The 21044-nt window shown below is 40.5% G+C and overlaps 1 protein-coding gene across 1 annotated transcript in view; it reads left to right on the forward strand.

Moving 5' to 3' along the window:
* The first annotated feature begins 18676 nt into the window (after positions 1 to 18676).
* Positions 18677 to 21044, forward strand: part of tmx3a (thioredoxin related transmembrane protein 3a) — a 31118-nt gene continuing 28750 nt past the window's right edge. The window contains exons 1-4 of the mRNA XM_029642347.2: positions 18677 to 18848; positions 19039 to 19102; positions 19412 to 19454; positions 19721 to 19844. Of these exons, the coding sequence (XP_029498207.1) occupies positions 18815 to 18848; positions 19039 to 19102; positions 19412 to 19454; positions 19721 to 19844 (265 nt within the window). The 5' untranslated portion in view covers positions 18677 to 18814. The remainder of the gene's footprint in view (positions 18849 to 19038; positions 19103 to 19411; positions 19455 to 19720; positions 19845 to 21044) is intronic.

Genomic DNA, 21044 nt, shown 5'->3' on the forward strand with positions numbered 1-21044 from the left:
TCACACTCTGACATTCAGAGAGGGGGTATATTATTGTGACCCTGGTGGCAGGGTCTGACTGCATGGAGATGCTTGGGAATATGGTCAATACGGGTGACCGTATTGTGGGTGTTTCAGGGAAAAGGTGTACACTTGACCTCCATCATCTAGGATGTGACAATGGTTAATAAAATCTCAATTTCTGCCCATTTTTTGCGCGGTCTTGCAGGCCTTCTGTAGTGCATTTGCAAATCAAGACATTTCTTGAGTTGGGCTCTGGGATGGTGCAATTGTTGAGAATGTGAGCTTATGGTTGTGTGGGGGAAAGGGTTGAGTGTGTGTGGGTGTATGTGTGTATCCCACAACCGTTGCGAATGAGTAAAAGATGTTAGGGACCATAGAGGATGATCCACAGCTGTATATATAATACAAATCGAGTTGAGGGCGATGCATTTGGCAGTTGTTCAAATGGCACTGTGTGCTCTTTTCAAAGGATGGATCCCAGTCGGTTCAGGGCTATGGGATACAGGTGGTCTGCCGGGCATTGGGATGACAACCCAACTCGGGATGAGGAGGGCTTTTAGCGGGTGGAATAGTAGGGACCTAGTAGCAATGCAAATATCATGGTACAGCTATATAGACACTCAATCATCAGGTTACTTTTTAATGGTATGTTTACAAACATATATTTTGATAAAAATAATTGAAAGTTGTGTCTCATTATGGTAAGTGGTGAAATAAGTATAGCCAGTTAGAATTGTAATGGCCTAGCAGATAGTAAGAAAAGACTATCAGTATTTACCTGGCAAAAAGAGAAGGAATATAATATCTATTGTTTACAGGAAACCCATTTAACAATTTTAGATGAAGTTTTGTGGAAAAAGAACTGGGGAGGTGAAATATATTTAGCCCATGGGCAAAGAAATTCAAAAGGGGTGATGGTTTTAATTGTAACGCTCATCTGATGAAGAAGTGGACCAGAGCGCAGCGTGGTAAGTGTTCATGATTTATTCTCAAAACACTTGAATGAAATAACAAAGAGCAAAACAACAACGAACAGTTCTGTCAGGTGCAGAAACACAAAACCGAAAATAACTACCCACAAAACACAGGTGGGAAAAAGCTGCCTAAGTATGATTCTCAATCGGAGACAACGATAGACAGCTGCCTCTGATTGAGAACCACACCCGGCCAAACACAAAGAAATAGAAAACATAGAAATAAAGAAACTAGAATGCCCACCCTAGTCACATCCTGGCCAAACCAAAATAGAGAATAAAAGCCTCTCTATGGCCAGGGCGTGACATTAATTAACAATAATTTTGATCCAAATCTGCAAATTGTCCAAACAGATCCTCAAGGTAGATGGATTATTTAAATATGTTATAATTTATCAACTCTACAAGCAACACTAGACTATTATTATGGTGGGAGTTTTTAATATGGTCTTAAATCCCTCTATGGACCGGAAAGGATATCACACTACAAACTGTCACCCTCAGGCACTTAAGGAAATCATGAATGTCATGGATATATTGGAATTAGTGGATATATGGAGACTTAAATACCGTGATCTAGTGAGATATACATGGCGGAGGCTTAATCAAGCTAGTCATCTTGACTACTTTCTTATGCCATTCTCTCTGGCTCCAAAAGTTAAAAAGTGTTGATAGGGGACAGAATGCAGTCGGATCATCACATAATCGGCATATATATTACTCTTACAGAATTTCCATGTGGGCGAGGATATTGGAAATGTAATCAAAGCCTACTAGATGATAAATTGTTTAGAACTAGGACAGAAGAATGTATAACTGACTTTTTCCAGACATAGCATAGGTACAGCAGATCCCCATATTGTATGGGACACTTTTAAATGTGCCTTTAGAGTCCATGCAATTCAGTAGTCATCTGTAAAACAAAAGCAATTTAGATCAAAAGAGTCCATATTAACAAAGGAAATGGAAGGACTAACAGTACAGTTAGATAGCAATGAAAACGGTACCATAGAGGCACAGAATAAGTTAAGAGGGAAGAGAGGGAAAACAAAAGGAAATGGAGGAATTTATTCAAGAAAGATCCAGTGTAATATATTATAAAAATAAAGTGAACTGGATGGAATATGGGGAAAAATGCACCAAATTCTTTTTCAATTTTCAATATAGAAATGCTACCAAAATGTTTTTATTGAAACTTGTTACAAATGATGGAGTCACGCATGATTCACCAAATGATATTATGAATGAGGAAAGTTGTCACGCCCTGGCCTTAGTTATCTTTGTTTTCTTCATTATTTTGGTTAGGTCAGGGTGTGACATGGGGGATTTTTTTGGCCTGGTCTAGCGGTTTTGTATGTTTATGGGGCTGTTTCCTTTCTAGGTAGTTTTGTATGTCTATGGTTGCCTAGATTAGTTCTCAATTAGAGGCAGCTGTCTGTCATTGTCTCTGATTGGGAACCATATTTAGGCAGCCATGTTCTTTGTGTATTTTGTGGGTGATTGTTTTTGGTCTTTGTGTCATTGCACCAGATAGGACTGTTTCGGTTTTCACATTTGTTATTTTGTAGTGTTCTCATGTATGGTCTTGATTAAACATGTTGAACTCTAACCACGCTGCGTTTTGCTCCTCCACTCCTTCAGCGGAAGAAAACTGTTACAAAAGTAAAGTACTTTAAGAATATGTTTTTGTTTCAGGCTCCTCCATCTCCACTAACTGAAACGAATTGTATGGATTGTTTTACTATTAATAATATAAAATGAACATCTGTACAGAAAGACTCATGTGAAGGCCAAATTAAAGCCTTTAAGTCTGGGAAAACTCCAGGGCTGAATGGCATACCAGTGGATGTATACCAACGGTAGATTATAATGGTAGATTATCGGACACGCAACAAGTGGAAGTTTGCAAAACTTTTTTGATATACTCAAAGGACCATTATTAGCATGTTTTAACCACTCCTATATAAATGGTAGATTATCAGATACGCAACAAGAAGGTCTGACATCATTATTACTGAAACAGGACCCAAGTGGTATATATAAAGATCCAGTCCATTAAAAAAAATTCACAACACTTCAGTTATGTATAGTAACCCTAGGTGTAAAATAGTAAATAATGGCTACATCTCAAAGTTTTAAACTATCTAGAGGAGTAAAACAAGGTTGTCCACTATCGGCATATCTGTTTATTATTGCCACCGAAATGTTAGCTGTTAGATCAAACAATAATATTAAGGGATTAAAAATCCGTGTCTTAAAAACTAAGGTGTCATTGTACGCTGATGATTCATGTTTTCTTTTAAAACCACAATTAGAGTCTCTCCACGGCCTCATAGAGGATCTAGATACTTTTGCTATCCTTTCTGGATTAAAAACAACTTATGATAAGTGTACTATATTACTGTCACGTTCTGACCATAGTTCTTTTGTGTTTTATTTGTTTTAGTGTTGGTCAGGACGTAAGCTGAGTGGGCATTCTATGTTGTATGTCTAGTTGGTCTATTTCTATGTTTGGCCTGATATGGTTCTCAATCAGAGGCAGGTGTTAGTCATTGTCTCTGATTGGGAACCATATTTAGGTAGCCTGTTTTGTGTTGGGTTTTGTGGGTGATTGTTTCCTGTGTCTGTGCCACATGGGACTGTTTCGTTGCCAGTTCACTTTGTTATTTTGTATTTGTGGTCATGTTGAGTTTTCTTATTAAATAACATGGACACCTACCACGCTGCATATTGGTCCGATCTTTGCTACACCTCTTCAGAGGAAGAGGAGGAAATCTGTCATGACAAAATCACCCACCACAACAGGACCAAGCAGCGTGGTGACAGGCAGCGGCCGAGGACACAAGACTCCTGGACGTGGGAGGAAATCCTAGAGGGGAGAGGACCCTGGGCTAAGCCAGAGGAATATTGCAGACCCAAAGTGCAGCAGGAGAAGCAGCAGCAGCAATGTCAGGATTCCTGGACATGGGATGACGTTTTGGATGGCAAGGGTTGCTACACATGGGAGGAGATCCTGGCTGGTAGGGATCGCCTACCATGGGAACAGGTGGAGGCAGCCGGAGAGAGGAGCCAATGATACGAGGGAACGCGACTGGCAAGGAAGCCCGAGAAGCAGCCCCAAAAATGTATTGGGGGGGAGCACACAGGGAGTGTGGCTACGCCAGGTAGGAGACCTGTGCCAACTTCCTGTGCTTACCGGAGAGCGAGAGGGACCGGGCAGGCACCGTGTTATGCACGGGACTGTTTCGTTGCCAGTTCACTTTGTTATTTTGTATTTGTGTTCATGTTGAGTTTTCTTATTAAATAACATGGACCCCTACCACGCTGCCTATTAAATTTGACATTACCATGTAGTTTACCAATTAAATGGTCTGACGGAAATGTGGACATACTCGGTATACAAATCCCAAAAGAAAGAAATGATCTCACTCCAATACATTTTCATAGAAAGTTAGCAAAAATAGATAAGATCTTGCTACCATGGAAAGGAAAATACCTGTCTATTTGTTGAAAAATCACCCCGATTAACTCTTTAGTCATATCACAGTTTACCTATTTGCTTATGGTTTTGCCTACACCTAGTGACCTGCTTTTTAAATTATATGAACCAAAAATATTCCATTTTATTTGGAAGGGCAAGCCAGATAAAATTAAAAGGGTCTATTTATACAATGAATATGAATTCGGAGGGCAGAAATGATTAAATATTAGACCTCTCACTAGAGGCATCAGTCATACAAAAGTTATACTTAAATCAATACTGGTTCTCTAGTAAATTGGTATGAATGTCTCATCCTATGTTCAAGAAGGGCCTTTTCCCCTTTATTCAGATTACACCTGCTCACCTTTGGTTGTTTGAAAAGGAAATAATCTCCAAAATATCTTAATTTATTTAAACAAGCCTTAGAAAGTTGGTTGCAATTTTAGTTTAATCCACCTGAAAAGATAGAACAAATAATACAACAAATATTGTGGTTAAATTCAAATATACTAATTAATAGAAGAAATGTTTAAAAAAGGTATAATTTTACTGAATGATATCATAAATAGGACTGGTGGAGTTATGTCACAAATGCAGCTAACACAGACATATGGAAATGTCTGCTCTACCCAAAATTACAACCAATTAATTGCAGCATTACCACAAAAATGGAAGAGGCAAGTAGAAGGGGGAAAAAAGTAAGGAACTTGTATGTCGGCCCTGTATTAAAGAACATAAATGGTTAAAGAAAAGTGTGATAAATAATAACATATACCAATTTCATTTAAGGACCAAAAAACTGACAGCTGTGCCATATAAATTGCAAAATAGTTGGAAAGAGATTTTCGATGTACCCATTCCATGGCACATGGTTTATGAATTGATACGCAAAACAACGCCGGATTCAAAACTTCACATTTTTCAATTTAAATTACTATACAAAATTCTTGCAACTAATATAATGTTATATATATGGGGATACAATCTTCCCAGCTCTGCAGATTCTGCTGTGAGGAGGCAGAGTATTTAGATCATTTATCTTGGTATTGTCCATATGTAGCTCGTTTTTGGTCACAGGTCCAGGAATGGCTGAAGAATTGCAACATTTGCCTAGAACTAACGCTACAGATAGCAATACTGGGTGATTTGAAAAGCCATGGTCAATCAATCAATATATTTATTATTTTAAATTTACAATCTGTAGAAACTATGAGAATAGAAAGATTCAGTTATTTTGTGAAGCATCAGAGCACAGTTGAAAAATATGGCAAATAGAAATCCGAAATGATTGATGTTGAGAGACAGATGGGAGGGGTTGAGTGGAGCTGAAGGGTGGGACTAATAACAAGATAAACAATGTAAACCATACAGGATCTGTAAAATGTATATAGGTTCAGAACTTTTGTGAAATAGCACAGTTACAAATAGAAATAGAGGAAGGACTAAGAACAAACAAGCGAGAACTATTGTAAAATAGACTGTGTCTGTAAAATGTGTATAAGATGTATACATTGAAGGTTAAAAGCCAAAGTGTTTATTAATTTACTCCAATTGGGGGATCGGTGGTAGGGTTTATGGGGAATAATAATAAAGGTATATTCTTTAAAAAAGTATTTGTCTATATAGGTATGCGTATGGGTATATGTTTGCATGCGTGTATGGAAACATATATTTACCCAAACAATATATGGGGGATTGGAAATGATGCAGACAATTACATTGATGGAAGCAACATTCTTTCCGCAATATTAAGCTGATCCACCTCTTAAAAAAAGTCTGCTGCCTCAGTTTGTATGATGGCAATTTGCATATACTCCAGAATGTTATGAAGAGTGATCAGATGAATTGCAATTAATTGCAAAGTATATCTATATCTATATCTATTGTTTTTATTTTTTTGTTGTTGTGTGATTTGGACTAATCCCCTCTACAACACGGAACTCCACTAATCTACTGACGGAACGCAAGAGGTGGCTAACAACAGACCTCCATCCTATGCTAGCTTGCTACCGATGTCCTGGCTAGCTGTCTAAATCGCCGTGACCCCCAAACCAACCTCTCCACTCCCTGGACCCTTTTGATCACTCGACTAAGGATGCCTCTCCTTAATGTCAATATGTCTTGTCCATTGCTGTTCTGGTTAGTGTTTATTGGCTTATTTCACTGTAGAGCCTCTAGTCCTGCTTACTATACCTTATCCAACTTATTAGTTCCACCACCCACACATGCAATGACATCTCCTGGTTTCAATGATGTTTCTAGAGACAATATCTCTCTCTTCATCACTCAATACCTAGGTTTACCTCCACTGTATTCACATCCTACCATACCTTTGTCTGTACATTATACCTTGATGCTATTTTATCGCCCCCAGAAACCTCCTTTTACTCTCTGTTCCAGACGTTCTAGACGACCAATTCTTATTGCTTTTAGCCGTACCCTTATTCTTCTCCTATGTTCCTCTGGCGATGTAGAGGTGAATCCAGGCCCTGCAGTACCTAGCTCCACTCCTATTCCCCAGGCGCTCTCTTTTGATGACTTCTGTAACCGTAATAGCCTTGGTTTCATGCATGTTAACATTAGAAGCCTCCTCCCTAAGTTTGTTCTTTTCACTGCTTTAGCACACTCTGCCAACCCGGATGTTCTAGCTGTGTCTGAATCCTGGCTTAGGAAGACCACCAAAAATTCAGAAATTTTAATTCCAAACTACAACATTTTCAGACAAGATAGAACTGCCAAAGGGGGCGGTGTTGCAATCTACTGCAAAGATAGCCTGCAGAGTTCTGTCCTACTATCCAGGTCTGTACCCAAACAATTTGAACTTCTACTTTTAAAAATCCACCTCTCTAAAAACAAGTCTCTCACCGTTGCCGCCTGCTATAGACCACCCTCTGCTCCCAGCTGTGCTCTGGACACCATATGTGAACTGATTGCCCCCATCTATCTTCAGAGCTCGTGCTGCTAGGCGACCTAAACTGGAACATGCTTAACACCCCAGCCATCCTACAATCTAAACTTGATGCCCTCAATCTCACACAAATTATCAATGAACCTACCAGGTACCCCCAAAGCCTTAAACACGGGCACCCTCATAGATATCATCCTAACCAACTTCCCCTCTAAATACACCTCTGCTGTCTTCAACCAAGATCTCAGCGATCACTGCCTCATTGCCTGCATCCGTAATGGGTCAGCGGTCAAACGACCTCCACTCATCACTGTAAAACGCTCCCTGAAACACTTCAGCGAGCAGGCCTTTCTAATCGACCTGGCCGGGTGTCCTGGAAGGATATTGATCTCATCCCGTCAGTAGAGGATGCCTGGATATTTTTTTAAAATGCCTTCCTAACAATCTTAAATAAACATGCCCCATTCAAGAAAATTAGAACCAGGAACAGATATAGCCCTTGGTTCTCCCCAGACCTGACTGCCCTTAACCAACACAAAAACATCCTATGGCGTTCTGCATTAGCATCGAACAGCCCCGTGATATGCAGCTGTTCAGGAAGCTAGAAACCGTTATACACAGGCAGTTAGAAAAGCCAAGGCTAGCTTTTTCAAGCAGAAATTTGCTTCCTGCAACACTAACTCTAAAAAGTTCTGGGACACTGTAAAGTCCATGGAGAATAAGAACACCTCCTCCCAGCTGCCCACTGCACTGAAGATAGGAAACACTGTCACCACTGATAAATCCACCATAATTGAGAATTTCAATAAGCATTTTTCTACGGCTGGCCATGCTTTCCACCTGGCAACTCCTACCCCGGTCAACAGCACTGCACCCCCAACAGCAACTCGCCCAAGCCTTCCCCATTTCTCCTTCTCCCAAATCCATTCAGCTGAAGTTCTGAAAGAGCTGAAAAATCTGGACCCCTACAAATCAGCCGGGCTAGACAATCTGGACCCTTTCTTTCTAAAATTATCTGCCGAAATTGTTGCCACCCCTATTACTAGCCTGTTCAACCTCTCTTTCGTGTCATCTGAGATTCCCAAAGATTGGAAAGCAGCTGCGGTCATCCCCCTCTTCAAAGGGGGACACTCTTGACCCAAACTGCTACAGACCTATATCTATCCTACCATGCCTTTCTAAGGTCTTCGAAAGCCAAGTCAACAAACAGATTACCGACCATTTCGAATCTCACCATACCTTCTCTGCTATGCAATCTGGTTTCAGAGCTGGTCATGGGTGCATCTCAGCCACGCTCAAGGTCCTAAACGATATCTTAACCGCCATCGATAAGAAACATTACTGTGCAGCCGTATTCATTGATCTGGCCAAGGCTTTCGACTCTGTCAACCACCACATCCTCATCGGCAGACTCGACAGCCTTGGTTTCTCAAATGATTGCCTCGCCTGGTTCACCAACTACTTCTCTGATAGAGTTCAGTGTGTCAAATCGGAGGGTCTGCTGTCCGGACCTCTGGCAGTCTCTATGGGGGTGCCACAGGGTTCAATTCTTGGACCGACTCTCTTCTCTGTATACATCAATGAGGTCGCTCTTGCTCAAGCTTCAATGCCATACAACTCTCCTTCCGTGGCCTCCAATTGCTCTTAAATACAAGTAAAACTAAATGCATGCTCTTCAACCGATCGCTACCTGCACCTACCCGCCTGTCCAACATCACTACTCTGGACGGCTCTGACTTAGAATACGTGGACAACTACAAATACTTAGGTGTCTGGTTAGACTGTAAACTCTCCTTCCAGACCCATATCAAACATCTCCAATCCAAAGTTAAATCTAGAATTGGCTTCCTATTTCGCAACAAAGCATCCTTCACTCATGCTGCCAAACATACCCTTGTAAAATTGACCATCCTACCAATCCTCGACTTTGGCGATGTCATTTACAAAATAGCCTCCAATACCCTACTCAACAAATTGGATGCAGTCTATCACAGTGCTATCCGTTTTGTCACCAAAGCCCCATATACTACCCACCATTGCGACCTGTACGCTCTCGTTGGCTGGCCCTCGCTTCATACTCGTCGCCAAACCCACTGGCTCCATGTCATCTACAAGACCCTGCTAGGTAAAGTCCCCCTTATCTCAGCTCGCTGGTCACCATAGCATCTCCCACCTGTAGCACACGCTCCAGCAGGTATATCTCTCTAGTCACCCCCAAAACCAATTCTTTCTTTGGCCGCCTCTCCTTCCAGTTCTCTGCTGCCAATGACTGGAACGAACTACAAAAATCTCTTAAATTGGAAACACTTATCTCCCTCACTAGCTTTAAGCACCAACTGTCAGAGCATCTTACAGATTACTGCACCTGTACATAGCCCACCTATAATTTAGCCCAAACAACTACCTCTTTCCCAACTGTATTTAATTTATTTATTTATTTTGCTCCTTTGCACCCCATTATTTTTATTTCTACTTTGCACATTCTTCCATTGCAAAACTACCATTCCAGTGTTTTACTTGCTATATTGTATTTACTTTGCCACCATGGCCTTTTTTGCCTTTACCTCCCTTCTCACCTAATTTGCTCACATTGTATATAGACTTGTTTTTTTTTTTATTTTTTTTTACTGTATTATTGACTGTATGTTTGTTTTACTCCATGTGTAACTCTGTGTCGTTGTATGTGTCGAACTGCTTTGCTTTATCTTGGCCAGGTCGCAATTGTAAATGAGAACTTGTTCTCAACTTGCTTACCTGGTTAAATAAAGGTGAAATAAAAAAATAAAAAGTCCCTCTTTGCCATGCAAATGAACTGAATCCCCCAAACAACATTTCCACTACATTTCAGCCCTACCACAAAAGGACCAGCTGACATCATGTCAGTGATTCTCTCGTTAAACACAGGTGTGAGTGTTGACGAAGACTAGGCTGGAGATCACTCTGTCAAGCTGATTAAGTTTGAATAACAGACTGGAAGCTTCAAAAGGAGAGTGGTGCTTGGAATCATTGTTCTTCCTTTGTCAACCATGGTTACCTGCAAGGAAACACGTGCCGCCATCATTGCTTTGCACAAAAAGGGCTTCACAGGCAAGGATATTGCTGCCAGTAAGATTGCACCTGAATCAACCATTTATCGGATCATCAAGAACTTCAAGGAGAGCGGTTCCTTTCTTGTGAAGAAGGCTTCAGAGCGCCCAAGAAAGTCCAGCAAGCGCCAAGACTGTCTCCTAAAGTTGATTCATCTGCGGGATCAGGGCACCACCAGTACAGAGCTTGCTCAGGAATGGCAGCAGGCAGGTGTGAGTGCATCTGCACGCACAGTGAGGCGAAGACTTTTGGAGGATGGCCTGGTGTCAAGAAGGGCAGCAAAGAGGCCACTTCTCTCCAGGAAAAACATCAGGGACAGACTGATATTCTGCAAAAGGTACAAGGATTGGAATGCTTAGGACTGGGGTTAAGCCATTTTCTCTGATGAATCCCCTTTCCAATTGTTTGGGGCATCCGGAAAAAAGCTTGTCCGGAGAAGACAAGGTGAGCGCTACCATCAGTCCTGTGTCATGCCAACAGTAAAGCATACTGAGACCATTCATGTGTGGGATTGCTTCTCAGCCAAGGGAGTGGGCTCACTCACAATTTTGCCTAAGAACACAGCCATAAATAAAGAATGGTACCAACACATCCTCCGAGAGCAACTACTCCCTACCCTCCAGGAACAGTTTGGTGACGAACAATGCCTTTTCCAGCATGATGGAGCACTTTGCCATAAGGCAAAAGTGATAACTAAGTGGCTCGGGGAACAAAACATCGATATTTTGGGTCCATGGCCAGGAAACTCCCCAGACCTTAATCCTATTGAGAACGTGTGCTTAATCCTCAAGAGGCGGATGGACAAACAAAACCCACAAATTCTGACAAACTCCAAGCATTGATTATGCAAGAATGGGCTGCCATCAGTCAAGATGTGGCCCAGAAGTTAATTAACAGCATGCCAGGGCGGATTGCAGAGGTCTTGAAAAAGAAGGGCCAACGCTGTAAATATTGACTCTTTGCATCAACTTCATGCAATTGTCAATAAAAGCCTTTGACTCTTATGAAATGCTTGTAATTATACTTCAGTATTCCATAGTAACATCTGACAAAAATATCTAAAGACACCGAAGCAGCGAACTTTGTGGAAATGAAATTTTGTGTCATTCTCAAAACTTTTGGCCATGACTGTACAGCCGCCCCTCAGGTCAGAGTTATTGTCATACTAAGAGAGAAGACGCAGATTTTCAGAGGACTTTTTGTTGTCGACAACAACACGAATGTCTGAATGCATCGAAATAAACACAACAATAAGATTTCAAGTCATTCAAATTGCCACACATAAAGAGCTACCTTCAATTGAAGCACTGTGTGTGTGTGGTGGTGACAATTAAGAGAGTAATGGGCATCAACATTATGTTCTAAGCGGACAACACTGTAGTGAGCGGAACCTATGCAATTATCATAAGTTAATAGCGTGTGAGTGCATTCACAGCCGACCCCTCAGATGAGTGTAGCACATGGGGTTGTGTGAAACTTACTAAAACAGCTAGCTGTTTTTACATGGTCCAGCTAGATGTTTTTACAATGCTTACTTACGAGCCCTTAACCAACAATGCAGTTTAAAAAAAAAATACGGAAAGAATAAGAGATAAAAGTAACAAGTAATTAAATAGCAGCAGAAAAATAACAATAGCGAGACTATATACATGGGGCTACCGATACAGGGTCAATGTGCGGGGGCACCGGTTAGTTGAGGTAGTATGTACATGTAGGTAGAGTTATTAAAGTGACTATGCATAGATGACAACAGAGAGTAGCAGTGGTGTAAAGGGAGGGGGGGAATGCAAATAGTCTGGGTTGCTATTTGACTAGATGTTCAGGAGTCTTATGACTTTGGGGTAGAAGCTGTTTAGAAGCCCCTTGGACATAGTCTTGGCACTCCGGTACTGTTTGCCTTGCTGTAGCAGAGAGAACAGTCTATGACTAGGGAGGCTGGAGTATTTGACATTTTTTAGGGCCTTCCTCTGAAACCGCCTGGTATAGAGGTCTTGGATGGCAGGAAGCTAGGCCCCAGTGATATACTTGGCCGTTAGCACTACCCTCTGTAGTGCCTTGCGGTCAGAGGTCGAGCAGTTGCCATACCAGGCAGTGATGCAACCAGAACCAGGATGTTCTCGATGGTGCAGCTGTAGAACCTTTTGAGGATCCGAGGACACATGCTAAATCTTTTCAGTCTCCTGAGGAGGAATAGGTTTTGTCGTGCCCTCTCCACGACTGTCTTGGTGTGCTTGGACCATGTTAGTTTGTTGGTGATGTGGACACCAAGGAACTTGAAGCTCTCAACCCAATTCAGCCTCGTCGATGAGAACAGGGGCGTGCTCGGTCCTCTTTCCTGTAGTCCGCTATCATCTCCTTTGTCTTAATCACGTTGAGGGAGAGGTTGTTGTCCTGTCACCACACGGCCAGGTCTCTGACCTCCTCCCTATAGGCTGTCTCGTCATTGTCAGTGATCAGGCCTATTGCTTTTGTGTAATCGGGAAATGTAATGATGGTGTTGGAGTCATGCCTGGCCGTGCAGTCATGAGTGAACAGGGAGTACAGGAGGGGGACTGAGTACGCACCCCTGAGGGGCCCCTGTGTTGAGGATCAGCGTGGCGGATGTGTTGTTATCTACTAGAGGTCGACCGATTAATCGGAATGGCCGATTAATTAGGGCCAATTTCAAGTTTTCATAACAATCAGAAATCAGTATTTTTGGGCGCCTATTTGCAGATTTTTATACCTTTATTTAACTAGTCAGTTAAGAACACATTCTTATTTTCAATGACGGCCTAGGAACGGTGGGTTAACTGCCTTGTTCAGGGGCAGAACGAAAGATTTTCACCTTGTCAGCTCGGGGGATCCAATCTTGCAACCTTACAGTTAACTAGTTGCACCAATAACTACCTGCCTCTCTCTCGTTGCACTCCACAAGGAGACTGCCTGTTACGCGAATGCAGTAAGCCAAGGTAAGTTGCTAACTAGCATTAAACTTATCTTATAAAAAACAATCAATCATAATCACTAGTTAACTACACATGGTTGATGATATTACTAGATATTATCTAGCGTGTCCTGCGTTGCATATAATCTGACTGAGCATACAAGCATACAAGTATCTAAGTATCTGACGGTGGTAGGCAGAAGCAGGAGCGTAAACATTCATTCAAACAGCACTTTTGTGCGTTTTGCCAGCAGCTCTTCGTTGTGCGTCAAGCATTGCACTATTTATGACTTCAAGCCTATCAACTCCCGAGATGAGGCTGGTGTGACCGAAGTGAAATGCACTAGCTAGCTAGTTAGCGTGCGCTAATAGCGTTTCAAACGTCACTCGCTCTGAGCCTTCTAGTAGTTGTTCCCCTTGCTCTGCATGGGTAATCCTGCTTCGATGATGGCTGTTGTCGTTGTGTTGCTGGTTCGAGCCCAGGGAGGAGCGAGGAGAGGGACGGAACCTATACTGTTACACTGGCAATACTAAAGTGCCTATAAGAACATCCAATAGTCAAAGGTTAATGAAATACAAATGGTATAGATGAAAGTCCTATAATTCCTATAATAACTACAACCTAAAACTTCTTACCTGGGAATGTTGAAGACTCATGTGATAAGGAACCACCAGCTTTCATATGTTCTCATGTTCTGAGCAAGGAACTGAAACGTTAGCTTTCTTACATAGCACATATTGCACTTTTACTTTCTTCTCCAACACTTTGTTTTTGCATTATTTAAACCAAATTGAACATGTTTCATAATTTACTTGAGGCTAAATTGAATTTATTGTTGTTCAGTATTGTTGTAATTGTCATTATTACAAATACATTTTTTTTTAATCGTCCGATTAATCGTTGTCGGCTTTTTTAGTCCTCCAATAATCGGAATAGGTATCGGCGTTAAAAAATCATAATCGGTTGACCTCTGTTACCTACCTTTACCACCTGGGGGCGGCCCGTCAGGAAGTCCAGGAACCAGTTGCAGAGGGAGGTGTTTAGTCCCAGGGTATTGATGAGCTTTGAGGGCACTATGGTGTTGAACGCTGAGCTGCAGTCAATGAATAACATTCTCACATAGGTGTTCCTTTTGTCCAGGTAGGAAAGGGCTGTGTGGAGTGCAATAGAGATTGCATCATCTGTGGGGGTTGTATGCAAATGGGAGTGGGTCTAGACATACAGTGTATACATTGTTAATGTTGTAAATGACTATTGTAGCTGGATACAGCAGATTTTTAATGCAACATCTACATAAGCATACAGAGGCCCATTATCTGCAACCATAACTTATGTGTTCCAATCACACGTTGTGTTAGCTAATCCAAGTTTATCATTTTAAAAGGCTAATTGATCATTAGAAAACCCTTTTGCAATTACGTTAGCACAGCTGAAAACTCTTGTTCTGATTTAAAGAAGCAATAAAACTGGCCTTTATACTATGAGTATCTGGAGCATCAGCATTTGTGGGTTCGATTACAGGCTCAAAATGGCCAGAAAAAAAGTACTTTCTTCTGAAACTCGTCAGTCTATTCTTGTTCTGAGAAATGAAGGCTATTCCATGTGAGAAATTGCCAAGAAACTGAACTCGTACAATGCTGTCTACTGCTGGCTCTAACCAGAATAGAAAGAGGAGTGGGAGGCCTAGGTGCACAACTGAGCAAGAGGACAAGTACATTACAGTGTCTAGTTTGAGAAACAGACGTCTCACAAGTTCTCAACTAGCAGCTTTATTAAGTAGTACCCGCAAAACACCCGTCTCAATGACAAAAGTGAAGAGGCGACTCCGGGGTTCTGGCACAAGTATCACACCCCCCCAAAAATGCTAACCTCCCCTGTTATTGCAATGGTGAGAAGTTAGCATGCCTTGGGGGTATGATATTTATGCGTCTAATTTTTTCACTTATCATAATTCGCGGTTCATTCAGGATTATCCGTAATCATGGTAGCATCTGCATTAAATGACTTTGTCATTTTGTAATGTAGGTGAACTATCCCTTTGGTATGTCAATTAGATTTTTTATCTTTCATTGATGAGTCACCAACACAACACAACAGAGACAACCAGTGCCAACCAGAGTATGAAAATAGAGCAGTCAGAGGTATGATCAATAACAACCTAGAAATGCATTGATCAGTATGTACAATATAGATCTGATATGGGTTCGGGGACCGTATGTAGTTGGAAGAGGAATTGCAGTGCTCGCTCACTGACTGAGAAGCTGCATGTCAGGAAAGCCACTACACAACACAACACTAAACAATACATTACTTGCATTATAACATTGACAAACGGTGTCCACAAACTGTAGGGCCTATATAAAGCTGTCCCAACATCAGAGGTTTCTTTTCAGCACCATGGATTGAATCCTTACAACAGCTACACCTGGCTATCAGAGGAGCATTGTCTGGCAGCGAAACATTTCATTCATCCTCATTTACAAAAAGTTTTAAAAAACATAGCTGATATGGCTGATTTGCTTAAACAAATGTGGTTTCTACTGACAATTGAGATATACAAAATATGGCATACGGGAACGATAAGCGGATAAGAGGCAATCCTTAATTTCAATTAAGACATTAATGAGTGAAATAAGATGGACGTAGTCAATATAACTATTTGTTCATTAATTTTGAAATGTACAGCGACAGTATTCTCCCTGTACACCAAGTCAGAAGCGTAGGATAAATAATGGGGCATGTAAGAAGACAATGAAAGCCCTTACAATATTCAATGATGATATTTCTCTAAAACAGGCTATAGGTTACATGTGCACCACTAAGTCAGAACCCTAGGCTAAGTTAGGAGGGGTAAATAGACCAAATTATTAGTGTGAGACACATGGGCTACTAAGAGCTTACTACACAACATACACTTAGTATTACTTTCTTAGCTACTGTATATATATCTCTCTGGTATATTACATAATCTATGCAGCAGCATACAATACGTTTTTGGACTCACCTTGTTGGCGCTGCGATACTTCTTGTGGGTAAATTTTGTCAGCAAACTTTGTCATCAAAGTCTGGCATTTTCTGGATATATGGTGCTTTCAAGACAACAAAAAAACAAGGTTGAGTCATGACGCCAGTGATCTTCAGGTCGGAGCTCTAGAAAGAGACCCGAGTTCCTGACTTGGAATTCCGATTTGGATTTCCGTTCAAAACTTATTTTCCTAGTCAGAGCTCATTTTGTTCCAAGTCCCCAGTTGTCTTGAACTCACTGAAGTCTGAGATTTCCCAGTTCCGAGTATCCAGTTGTTTTGAACACGGCAGAAGTCATGCTGGATTGACAGCATGGCCAATGTATTCAACATTTTCTGACCCATGGTGCTAGCATTTGAGTGTTTATCCTTTTAAGCTTGGAAAAGAGACCCTTAAACCCAGACTTGGACCACACATCCTCTCCACTGAATAGCAGGCTAGTGATTGCTTTGGAACGCTTGCAGTTAGCCACTTTCTTCCAAACCACTCATTTTTGAATTTTGGATTTCCAACTGGTTGTGTAATGTTTATGTCCAATGGCTGATGAGCACCGATACATTTTATCTATAATTTCTCTTCATATGACAAGGATAGAAAAGGATTTGCCAGTAGATTGTCAACTTGATTCATGATGATGACTGATTGTCTAGCTTTCTAGCTAAGATTTTGAAAGTATGATGTTGACATGATCATGCCAATCAAAGCTACGGTAGATGACCTTGAGCCTTCTTGGATGGGCACTTCTAATGTAACTCTATGGCTTGACTTTCCGAGCTCTCCCCGTAGATTTTGCGTGTAGTGTCCCCATGAGTGACAGAACACTGAGCCAATCACTGTGAAACTAGAGAACATGACCAACTCCTATGCTCCGTATTTTCTGCTGGCTGCCCCACCACCACAGAAAGCACTGAGCCAGGCTGAAACATCTGCATTATGGAGCTGCCTTACTAAAGAAAGCAAAAAAAGAGACCATGTTTATATGCAGCTTTATTAACTCAATTATTATTATTTTTACATTGTTTGCAAACTGATATGTGACACGTATTAATGCCAAAATAACATGCAAAACAGGCAACGACAAAAACAAAAACGCTAAAAGCCTACGTTTCCTATTATTCCCTGTAATTGTATTGTGAAAATTGTCAATCTCTTTATTAGATTGCTACACAATGTTTTTCTATATGGATATTTCTTTAACATTTCTGTTATTGTTTGCAAATTTTTTCTCAATGTATTTATAGGCCTATTTTTATTTTGATGATAGTTTGCTGATAGATATTTCAAATAAATGACTAGACTTACATTTTGAATAGAGTGAACCACATTATCTGTATTATTTCACTACTCTGTATGAATCGAGGTAGGATGAAGTTTTTGATGAACCATTTAACACATCTCCATATCCAAATGAAGGGTGGCAAGATTGTGTAACACTTAGTTTATTGCTGCCACTTATGTCATATTATTAAAAGTCCTAGAAATAATTTAAAGCAACTCTGTAAGCTTTAACATTTGCGGACCCACCAATACAAATGTTAACAGGTGTAGCGAAAAATTACATTGCAGTCCATGTCAAATCCAATACACGGTCTTTCAAACAGGCCTACATCCGAGAGAGATCACCCATTCCAGCCTGGTCTCATAGACTAGTCGTAACTTAATAAATGTACACCTGAGACACTCAAATTAGTATGATATGTTAAGGGTGGTATGGTTACATAAGACAGATAAGACAGATGGTTACTTGATGCGAATGTTTAGCAACCAAAAGTTGCAAGGTTGAATCACATCACAGACTATTTTAGCTAATTAGCACCTTTTCAACTACTTACTACTTTTGCGACTACTTAGCATGTTAGCTAACCTGTCGCCTAACCTTAACCCTTTTAGCCAACATTTCCCCTAACCTAATTATTTAACCTAACTCCTAAACCTACCCTTAACCCCTAACACCTAGCCTAGCTAACATTAGCTAGCTGCCACCTAGCTAGAATTCGTAACATATCATACGTTTTGCAAATCTGTTATATATAGTACATTTACCAAATTCACAACATATTCTACGTTATGCAAATTCGTAACATATAATATGAATTGTGATTTGTAACAGATCATACGATATGGGTGATAGACATACACAAATGAATACCATTAATATCGTAGTAAAATGAAGTACAACGGATTTATGTACAGAGCAATAGGAAAGGCTATGAGACCAGGTTGACCATCCAAGAACGTTCCATTTTAAAGGGGGCTTTTACTTTGACAGACTGTTCCAGGATTTGTGGCCTTGTTGCTCAACAATCTAAGCGCAGCAGACAAACGGCAGCGGAGAAACCGAACCGGATCAGTGCTTCACTAGTGAAATCGCTGATTGATTATTTATTGGATAAATCATTGCGTGAAAATTATGGAAAATAAAAAGTTTGTCGTCTTGTGTACAGGTAGGCTACTAATTAATGTCAATACAAACTTGCGATGTTGATTAGGCGACCGTGTATTTTGTAGGTTACTCGAATTTATCATGATGGTCCAGTTAATTGCTTAATGTTCTTAACGAGCAATAATAGCCTGTTTTAATTTGTTCCAATTGGTTTGTGTCCTTATTGTAATATTTACTCTGTATGCCTCTAGTTTCTTTGACGTTTTTGTTGAGTATAGCTTCGGTTTCAGCCTTCGTTGAAGAGCTCGATGACACGTAAGTTATTTCTATTAATTAGAAAGATGTTGCTAGTTATTGCTTTGATAATAATGCTGAAATGGCAGACTACGTTTTGGTCTGTGAATTCCATAACAATAAAAAATCCGCCAAATAACGAAATATGAAAGTAGATTGCTGTTACCCACACCACTTTACAAGGCACACAGGTCATCCTCTGTCCATAGTCCTTAAAAATGTTAAGGCTACGTACCCGTACCTAGAAAGGATTGTGAAAAGTTTATCATAAAATGCATTTTCACTGTATAGATTTACCAATGGTTGTTGATTTCTCTTACTAATTTGCAGGTTTAAAGACACACGAATGCCTGATGAGATATGGCTTATACAAGTAAGTATGGATGCAATTTAATACACAAGAAAACCCCTAATAATATGTGAAAAAGCATTGTATACTTTAGGGCAACATCAAGAGAATGCAAGAGGGGACATTAAAATACGCACGCATGACATTGAAATACGCGTGCTTTGATGCGTTGTTTTATCATGTATGTTGTGTGTGTCATGTTTTTTTAGTTGAAAATGGTTTTATTTGAGAGCAGAAATATAAATGCATTTTAAATTGTGGTGATTGTGCCCCACATGTTTTGGTGTCAGTTCTACGCACCCTGGTGTACCTTTTGCAAGCAGCTGGACCCAGTGTGGTATGAAATCGGGGCTGAGCTGAAAAGTATGGGGTCTCCAGTCAACGTGGGCAAGGTCGACGCCACAGCCCACACCAGTGAGTCGAATTATCTGATTTGCACATTAAGTTAAGACAGAACAAAAAGACAAGACTTATGGCAGAACAACAGTTAAAAAACAGTTTAAAAAATAAACAATATTACAGCAATATAAGGTGACTAACAGAATACAAAACTGACTGCCTGGCGGAATAAGTATTGTACTGATGAGAAAGATACTGGAGAAGAGGAAGAGGATAAAACAGGAAAACTGTGTTGAAAAATGGAGGAATATCTAACACCTAATTAGCCATTAGTATTTCGTTTTCTTGAATTAATGCCTTCTCAGAGCCTGCTTTAAGAAAATACAGATATTTTGGTACGGTCTCTCTGTTCGGATCCCACTGTGACACCATGTATTGGTAAGGAGACAGGACACCATTGACATAGCTACAGGAACATATTTTTAAAGATACAATTGGATATCTGATACAGGGCATTATGGGTACTGTAGTTCATCATACTACAACAAGTACTCCTGCTTTTACTGTTTAGATTATAAGGACTGGGATAGAAAGTGTGAATTGATCCAAATAGTTTCTTAGTTGCTGAAAAGTTACTGGAGCAAAATGCATCCCAAACCAAAACCAAACCAAGGAAGGTTTTAAATCACTCTCAGGCAGCACTGACATCTGCTGGTTGGTCAATATACAATAGTGACAGAATATCTGCATATTTAAAAAAAATCTTGTAATAATATAATAATCTGTATAATACATTTTGCATGTATTTTGTAGTTATTAAAACTATGCTGAAATACAGACTTGTCAACTGCTATTGACCGAATATTCTCTTAATAACCACTATCCTATATCGTTGTCACTTATCGCCACTTGATCCATCCATTATATAAATGGTCTCTGAAATAGTTTTTTTATGTTCATCATAGACAAAGGGTTTACCAAATTGTGCAATAAGGCAACCAGTCACAGTGCCCTGTCATATTTAGGCCCACAGAGCCAGGATTAGGTCAGTCTGTTCACACTAATAGGCTTAGTGAAGCTTTAAAAGCCCTTCCAACTGTGTGCATGTTTGTGTGTTTTGTGCAACAGATGGTAAAGCCATGCAAACCAGATGGGCTAACAGTGTAGTGAGCATTTTCAGTGCTGTTCGGCTTTGTTAAACCTTCAAATCCCCTATTATCTGCTCCTGTATGAGGGAGTGGAGTAGGTTAACTGGTTAGCTACTCTCTCTCTCTC

This window comes from Oncorhynchus nerka, linkage group LG9b (assembly GCF_034236695.1).
Source record: "Oncorhynchus nerka isolate Pitt River linkage group LG9b, Oner_Uvic_2.0, whole genome shotgun sequence".
Lineage (NCBI taxonomy): Eukaryota > Metazoa > Chordata > Actinopteri > Salmoniformes > Salmonidae > Oncorhynchus > Oncorhynchus nerka.